Source organism: Charadrius vociferus, unplaced genomic scaffold, assembly GCF_000708025.1.
Source record: "Charadrius vociferus isolate BGI_N301 unplaced genomic scaffold, ASM70802v2 scaffold512, whole genome shotgun sequence".
NCBI classification, from domain to species: domain Eukaryota; kingdom Metazoa; phylum Chordata; class Aves; order Charadriiformes; family Charadriidae; genus Charadrius; species Charadrius vociferus.
Window position 1 is genome coordinate 628,787 of NW_009647050.1, and position 8,770 is coordinate 637,556.

An 8,770-nucleotide genomic window follows, 5' to 3' on the forward strand; every position below is an offset into this window, starting at 1 on the left:
CCCCGGGCTTGCACGGGGCCAGGCACATCACCGCCGAGGCTGGCGAAGGAGCCGGAGGAAGGCTCCTGTGGGGCCGAACCAGCCTGTCACAGGGCAGGGCACGGCTCATCCCTCTGTGGGACACTGTGGCTGCACCGCGGTTCCCGTGCCAGCTGGGCACTGGTGGCACCAGCGTGTTAATGGTCAGGTTTGTGCTTTTTGTGAAGGCTCTCGGTGCTGAGTCTTTCCAGCTGTTGCCCCCAGGGAGATGGAGGTGATGCAGGTGTGCAGGCGCTTGCCCTGCTCAGCCCGATGCTTTAAGACACAGTCATACCGGGAGCTTGCCAGCCAGCGACGGCTGGTGCCAAAAGGACCAAAGTCCCTGCATAGTGGAGGAAAAGTTTACATACGAAGTCCAACAAGAAAAAGATATATCGGGAAGACCATTGCCATGCGGAAAGCAGGAAAAGGGGACTTCTTGTGGCTACGCCTGGCTCTGCTGGTGTGTGTCGCAAACCAGGGGGTTTCTGGTCCCCAGAGGAGCTGCTGCCACCTCCCTCCCCGGGCTCAAGTCTTAGGGAGGCCAAAAGCAAACAAGTGCCATCAGAGACGCCTGGGCGGCCACCGGGCTGCGCCCGTGCAAGCAGCCGGTGCCTCTGAGAGGGCAGCGGTGATAACCCAGAGCTTTGCAAGGCTCCTGCAGCCCTGCCCGGGCACCCGTGAGGTCCCCACTGCAAGGCCCCTGCGGGGCTCCCACGTAGCAAGGCTGGCCCCAGTTGGATTGCTTCCATCCTGCTGCATTCCACGTTATCACCATGGCTGTAAAGATAAAACCACTTACCTGAGACTGCTGTATCTATATCTCACTCTTCCCTCTCCCTTCTCTAACACCACCATCGCAGCAATGGGGCAGGTGGGACTAAGGCACGGTGACCACCCTCAAAAAAGGGGCTCAAGCCATGCCCCAACCCAGCTCCCCCGCTACATTTTGTTCTTTCATATGCCAATTGGCAGGACTGGGCTTGGTAGGGCTCCTTGTTTCCCCCCCTGTGTCTCACCAGCCTCTCTGCTGCTGTTTTAACCCGTAGGGAAGCCACAGTGCATTCGGATGACAAAGACGAGGTTCCTCGCTGGGAGCACTGTACCAGATGGCTGATGTGACGTGCAGTGCCAACCACTGCAGTGTGGCTGAATTGCCCTTTGAAATACACTGTTCTTTGACTGAAAAGGATCTATTTTTACTTTTTGGTCCTTTTCAATCAGACAGCGTGTGACCGGGCTCATTCTTGATATTATCTCCCGTTTCAGGTCTCTCTCAGGCACACAAGGAGCGAGTGGCGCCAGCTGCCCAGCCAGCCCCACCAGCAACACCTTTCTGATGCCATCTTCTCCCAGTGGCATACTTTTTATTGCTTTTTTTTTTTTTTTTTTTTTAAGCTGGTGATTTTGGAGCTGCTTCGCAAAAGCCAGGCATCACCATTATCCCCATTTTACAGTGAGACAGGCAGGAATATGGGAATTGCAGGGATTGCCCTGGAAAACACGGGCAGAGCCAGAGCACAGTGGGGGTCCCTGTGGGGGAATCTCAGAGTTTTTAGGAAAAGCTTATTCGCCGAAAAGGTCCTGAGAATAGGTAAGGCACAGATCATACCATAGAGATGGGTGATCTTCTCAGCTTCCTTTCTGCCCTGTTTTCTCCCATCTAGGGGCTCCAGTTTCTCTGGACAAACCCCAGGGAGCCGTCCCTGGACACCCAGCCCCCCCAGGTCCTGCTGGGGGCTGCGTCAGCACGCACAGCCCAGGGTTTCCCAACCTGCCACCGTCCTCCCGCTCACCCCGGGGGTGACGTCTCCCATTATTTTCCGGGACAGCAGCACCACCCTGCCCTTTTCCCCCGGCTGGTGCTTCTTGCACCCTCATACCCCCCTCCGCCTTTCCTCCTCGCAGGGTGTTGCTGGGCAGAGCTCAGGCGTGGGACATTGCTCTGCTGCAATATATTAACAGCAGAACTGACTGACAACTACGCAGGGGAACGGTGGAAGGAGGGTTGTGACTGCTGACCATGTCCAAGTGCTTTTCTCCCACCTTTTGTTATTCCTAATTCTCCCCCAAATCAATGTGATGCTGCCCACAGAGGTCTCTGCCATTCCTTCTGATTCTGCAACATGGTTAAAAGGCTAGCTGCCTTTCGAGCAGAGGAATGCCCCCAAATATATGGCCTCACACATACAACCATTTATGGAGGAAGTTAAATACCCTAATGGCTCGGCTGGATCGAGACCAGGCTGCCAGCACCACGCCGGGCTGAGCAGCAGAACAATGTGTGGCCCTTGTGTCCTTACGTGCCAGCCAAGGCTTATCAGCCCCTGGAGGGGCTCGTAAAGTAGCTTTCAAAATGAGTCAGTAGACTTAAGGCTTCTTAGGCAAGATTTCTGTCTGGGAATATTTTTGTGAGAAATGTTTAAAAAAAAAAGAAAAGGAGAATGACTTCAGCCTTTTGCAGAACGCAAATCCACTTGAAGTGTTTTGGGGTTTTTTTGTTGATTATTCGCCATCATGAGAACACCGCAATGGGGACGGTAGGTATGAGCGCTGCGCAGCATCACGCCTTTCCTCTGAAATAGCCGGGATGTGCGTGTTTTCACTCAGTCCGTGCACTGGCATTCTCATCCCTGTGGCTGCAGCATCCCGGGGCGCGCGCCAGGAGAGCCGAGCGACCTCCCCCTTTGGCTGCACGTAGGTCAACAGTTTTGTTTATGTCACACAGAAGGGCTTTGGTTTGTTTAAAAAATATACACTGTTCCCCTGGAAAGCGTTCCTTCCTCCGCTTCATCCAGCTGTCCCGAGGAGGAGCTTGGCCGCCCCTCTGCAGTCAAACACAACTATTCATCTGTCCCCCAGGTTAAAACAACTCCCGAAGAGTAACCAGGGAACACCTGGAATTCTGTGCAGTCCACGAGCTCTGGCAGATGTGAGATGTTTTATTCTGATTTTACACCGTCACTCCTGCGAACTCCAACTCACAGAGTAAAAGCATGAGAAAAGCAGCTCAAACTCCGAGAAAAATGGGCGTACCATATTAGGAAGAGAGCCCTGGTTATTCTGAACGCAAACACAAGCAGTAGGTAAGGCTGGAAGTAAGCACAGAAAATGTCTAATGAGGACCGTGCCTGCGGTATCTGATCGGGGCAGGAAGCTGTGATTAGCTGCACACTGAGGCATTGTGTGGTTTTGTATTGGATCTGACTTCCCAGGTCATGAAATCAGATCCTGAGTTATTTTAAAAATGAGTTGCTCTCTCAAATTATTTTTCAACTTCGTGTTTGATACGTCGAGTCACATTTATTTGGGTAAGCTATGTTTCGCTCGGACACCCACAGCGTGGCCATCGCTGCGTTCCTGGTGCTTGGTGGGGGTTCTGGCTGGGAGCAGGCGCTGCTGTGGGGACGTTTGCACCACCAGGCATCATCCTCAGGGACCAACACAACTTTTATTTGGGTTTCGCAAAGAGAGAGATGACTATCCATGGCTGTGAGCATGCATTTTTTTTTTTCACTTAAGACCATCTTCACAAATTTGAAGTAAAATTAAACACCCTGCAGCAGTTTGTCAATCAGAAAAATAGATGAACCTAGAAAAATAGATGAACTTTGCGGTATTTCCATAAGAACAAGCAGCGAGGGGATTTTGGACAAAGAAATGAGGTGAATTCCTGAATGGGAGACACTCCCAGGGAATGCCCTGTCCTTGCTCTTCCAGTATGTGCTAAGTGGATTCCAGATTCGGTTGTCTCCCCTGATTTCAGCTGCCACAGGATAGCAAAAAGCAGGAGCAGCCTTGCTCTTGGGCCATTTACAGCCTGTGTCAAAACCAGAGCTTTAAATTCCAGCTGCAAGTCTATCCAGCATCCAAAACAACAGCAGCACTGTGAGTTCTGGCAAAGCACTGTGTTTGCCAGATGGATGGCTGCTTTTGGCACCAGTTTCAACTTCTGGATACATATATAATGTATGCAGCAAGACCTCTATGTACAGAAGAAAAATCATATTCTTCCAGACACAGAGAGATGAAAAAAATGCCCCAGACACAACTGCTACTACAAGCAACTGTTGCCTAAGTTGACTTTCGAATTATAAATTTCAATACAAATTCCAGGATGAAGTGTTATATTTGTTAGCATATTTCTGGAGATTTCTCTGCCCAAAGACATCCCTCTGTCTGATGTGGACTGAACCGCTGCTGCGTGCTCTCGTATTGCTGTCTCTCCTGGATAACAGAGGTAGGAGGAAAAAGAAGATGGAAAAACTCAGAACAAGTTGTATCAAATGTCCTAGCCAATATTTGTATAGTGCAGAACTCCTTTGCCTTCCATGGACCTGCTGAATAAGGAAAATGCAATCCATGACGCAATCCATTGAATACATGCTTTGACTTGAACGACTTGTCTCGGTTTTGCTTCGCTTGGTAGCGATCACAGTAACAAAAGGAGACGCTTAATGACTACTTTATCAATCGAGAAGAAACACTTCTATTGTCTTTTAAAACTCAGTGAATGGTGTACCGGGAGAAGAAAATGTGCAGTGTGTTTGGAAACCTTTGACGTGGGAGACCGGCTGCTGCTCCCGGGGACCTGGCTGTGGGTGCGGAGCCAGGCTGGGTGCTGCCGGCTGCGCGGCAATGCCATTTATGGTCACTTAGTCACAAAATCCCATCGAGTTACGCTGTCTGCGGCTTCTGATAAAACCAAACCTTTAACTACTTTCTGCCTTTAACGCTACTGGCTGAGTGCTGGATTAGCAGACGAGTCTCCCCGCGGCGCTGCGAGGATTAGCATCTGCACAGTGGTTTGAATGTGCTATAATTTATTTTATGGCATTTGGTGCACATGGCTTTTGTTGCAGTGCACAATTCTGTCCTGTGTTTGGATAAGGCTATTACATGCCAAAAACTTATAAATATTTAAAATCTCCTGATAAATTACTAAAGCTAGCTGGGTGCTATAGCCCATGGCCCACTTGTTCCTTTTCCAAGCCATTGCCCTGACAACTCTCGACCTTTGACAGCCCCGGGGTACAAAGCCTCAGGGTGCTGCGGCTTTGACAGAAGCCTTTGGAAAGGATGGACGCATCTTGCTGGCTTTTCACCACGTTTCTGCTGAGATGTGATCCATCTTCAAAGTCATTTGCGTGGGGTCCGCTGTGGTGTGGGAAAAAGATCAGTGCTCCTCATGTATCAGCAGCACCACTGAAATCTTTAAAAGATGATGCTTCTAGTTGCACAGATCCTCAGAAAGGTGATAACGGAACCGTGATCTGCCAGTGGTAGAGAAAAGCCCTTCCACCTGCGAAGACTCAGCCCGGAATGCTCAGCCACCGCCGATTCCTGCTCTAAGCAAACCGTGCAGATGTTGGATTAACATTTGATACTAATTCCGATTCTTGTCCTCTTACGATCAAAGCAAGCTGTTGCTGAATAACGCAGAGAACACGTCCAGTGTCCCAAATGGCTGGGATCTCTCATAAATAGCCCATGGTTCGCAGGAATCCAAGAACATATCATCACATGAGACCGTGATAAAGCTGATTATCCCGAAGCAGACATCAGACTTCATTAGTCACCCCATCATGCGCTGCCTGTCCACTGATGTCAGCGAGGGCCCGCGCCGCCGCTCCCCACACCCTTCTGCTTTTGCAAGCCAGGCTTAAACAGACCTTTCCTGAGTGAAACAGTCGGTGGTCAGCGCTGCTACTTCCCCCTGCTTTTAGGATGCCCCAAAAAAGTAATGGCAAGTGTCCACTGCGGAGTCTCGCAGTATGCTTCCAGGGCCCCAAATATGTGATAAAAAATCTGTGCTGAGATTAAATTTCCATTAAGGATTATCACAGATTCCAGCAAGAGCAGCAGCAGACCTATAAAGGCCAGCCAACTTTTATTTACCTTTACAGTTTAAAGTATGCTCCCAATTTTTTTATTCCTGACGACACAGCAAGAATCCGCTCCCTGCAAATTCACAGAGCCTGGTCTCTCTGCTTTGAGAGACATTCTTCAATGTCTTTTTGCTAAAAATAGAGAAACCAAATGCCATTACAATTCATTCCATTTGTCAAGGATGCGTTCTCAAATGCAAAATATTCTGAGCAGTTCTATGATAAAACAGTAAGTATGTGGCACTGGAAGACGTCTGCTGATGAATAAACAGGGTCTTTTTAGGTCCAGCCTTGCAGTGAATTATCATAAAGAGGGAGGAAGAGTATTTTTAAAACAGTGGAAAAAATTCAGGGCTGTGTTTTTGCAACTGCTTAAAGAGAACCAAAAAAGCAATGACAGTGTTCTTCCTTCCTTATATCTGCATCTAGTGAGCAAAGGAAGAGATGGGATGGAAAGATCCTCGTCATACAGGACAAATTAAAAGGAAAAAGTATCTGCCCCAGAGCATAGTGTTGAAATCTCCCTCCCTCTGTACGTATACACGTACGTCCACACAAACATCTACACGTAAAAATATACACATAAGGTATTTCTGCAAGGCATACATTAGTTCACTTGTCATAATATACAATACCAAGACGATATTCCAGCAAGTACGGGTTCATGGGTTAGCTTGTTTTTACTTCTCTGCCTCCTGATGAAACTTGACATGCGTTCACTTGTGTTAAAGTGTCTTCCAACTTCATTTCAAAGGTAATCCATTTTTTCAGGCCAAACATGACCCCAAGAACAACCCGATCACGGAGCAGCACAGGGGGACTCTCTCATCAGTGGAGGAGGACAAGGCATTGGTGCCGGAGGAGCTGCCTGGCACGGCGGTCACTGCCACGGCCAGGTGGCACCCTTGTGGCCAGGCAGCTCCCAGACACGGTGCCTCTCCTGATCTCAAACACGCGTGCAGGCGATGGGGTGCATGCCAGGGCTGCCCCCTCTGTTGCTCAGACCATGTCTGGGAGGGTCATCTGTGAATGGGAAGGAAGGAAGGAAGGAAGGAAGGAAGGAAGGAAGGAAGGAAGGAAGGAAGGAAGGAAGGAAGGAAGGAAGGAAGGAAGGAAGGAAGGAAATAAGATCTGTTCCTCAGAGCAGAAATGATTTTGCTGTTTTTCATCCTCTTCCCATAAAGCGGTCTTTGTTTCCCAATAATCCTGAAAGCAATCAGCATGCAAAAGGCCGAATTCTGTCCAAAAGCCCTGTGATGTGCAGGGAAGGGCAGCTGCGACATGAGCTGCTGCATCCAGACCACCAGCATCCCACCAACCCCGCGCGGTCTCAAGCAACAACAGTCCCGGCTGTGCCACTGCCCTTCTCGCAAAGCTGACAGGGCAGCCAGGCTTACAGCTCTGCACTGGGACTTTGCTGAGTGCTTCACATTTGTTTTCATGCCTGAATGCTGCTGGTGGGATGGATGGATGGACGGATGGATGGATGAAGTGGTACAAAACCACTCGAAGAAACTGCTGTCCTTATGTGTGTAGAGCATGTTGTCGCACAATGTCATTGGGATGAAAAATTTCTTTGCTGGGTCTACGGAAAAAAGTTACCTCTATTGAAAATTTTAGCTAAAAAATTAAGGTCCTAATACTGATCCTGCCTTTTTCCTGTTTAACTTCTATTCACTTCTTTTGCTACAGAAAAAAAATGGCTGAGGCTTCAACTTTCAGTGTGGCCTGGGCACAAGACGCTATTAAAGCGAGTGTGCATTGCTAGGTGTGGGAGTGGAAAGGAACGGAAATAAAAATGTTATAAGCAATCAGACAATCAGGATGTGGAATGGTTGCTAAGGAGTCCCAACCCAGGCCAAAGTCGATAGGCAATTAGCATCTATTAAAAGATGAAGTATAGGATGATGGGAGAAAAGCCCTTGAAAAAAGGCTCAGCTCCATGTTTCCAGCTTGCTTTCCCCTGGGCTGGACCATCCCGTGCCGATGGCAGGGAGCACCCTGCTGGGGCGCCTCTACGGCCTGTTGCCGGTTTTGCTCTGTAAATAAAATCCCTCAGTTAAAGTCAGGTTTTATTTTCATCCTTCTTGCTGCTTTGCTCAGTAATTTGAGGAAAAGGCAGTGGCTGCTGTGCCATGAGATACACCTCATCATTTCAGTATATTAAATCTGCTCTCTGATTTCTTTGATAGTTTTGAAGCAGAAGGTGATGCTGCCTACTGGTTGGGGAGCAGAGGAAGTTTAGGCATAACTCCCACTTCACCTCATCTTCATCTTTGCTTCTTTCTTACTTTCTTGTGAACAAATTTATCTGATAAAACTTACATAGTTGGGGGGAGGAGTTGTTAGCTCACGGGAGAGAAAGCACAGTGCCATGGTTTAGTAAAGGCTTTAGAATAAAAACCTTGAAAGAAAATCATTGGAAATCTGTACTCTAATTTTAGTGGTGAGTGGCTATGGTCGTTTAATTAAATCAGACTTTATTGATTGTGTTTCAACGGATTTATTTTTTTTCTCTGACAGACTCACATCTTTCAGTGTGACGGCCTTGATGTGAATAGATTTGCACACGTACACTTCTCTTGACATCGGTGGAGCATCTCCGGGCCAGGACTGTAAGTGTGCGGGGGATCAGCCCCCGAGGGGAGGGCGAGCGGGTGGGCGCAGGCTTCCCCCGGGGCAGGGACACGCAGGGACACCTCACCGCAGCTTTCGCTGATCGGGTAAGTGTCATGGGACGTCTGTCGGCAACCTGTACAGAGTCAGCATGCAGCAACTGCAGATGGGGTAATTCTGTTGACTCTTTGCTGTCACGGAATGAGTCAGCGGCAAGCCGGCAGGGAGTGGCGCCGCAGGAAACCAGT

At 49.0% G+C, this 8,770-nt stretch overlaps 1 protein-coding gene across 1 annotated transcript in view; it reads left to right on the forward strand.

Annotated features, from left to right (window-relative positions):
• The first annotated feature begins 247 nt into the window (after positions 1-247).
• The window catches only part of FLNB (filamin B, beta), an 83,967-nt gene continuing 75,444 nt past the window's right edge, over positions 248-8,770 (forward strand). The window contains exons 1-2 of the mRNA XM_009895750.1: positions 248-698; positions 6,661-6,802. Of these exons, the coding sequence (XP_009894052.1) occupies positions 248-698; positions 6,661-6,802 (593 nt within the window). The remainder of the gene's footprint in view (positions 699-6,660; positions 6,803-8,770) is intronic.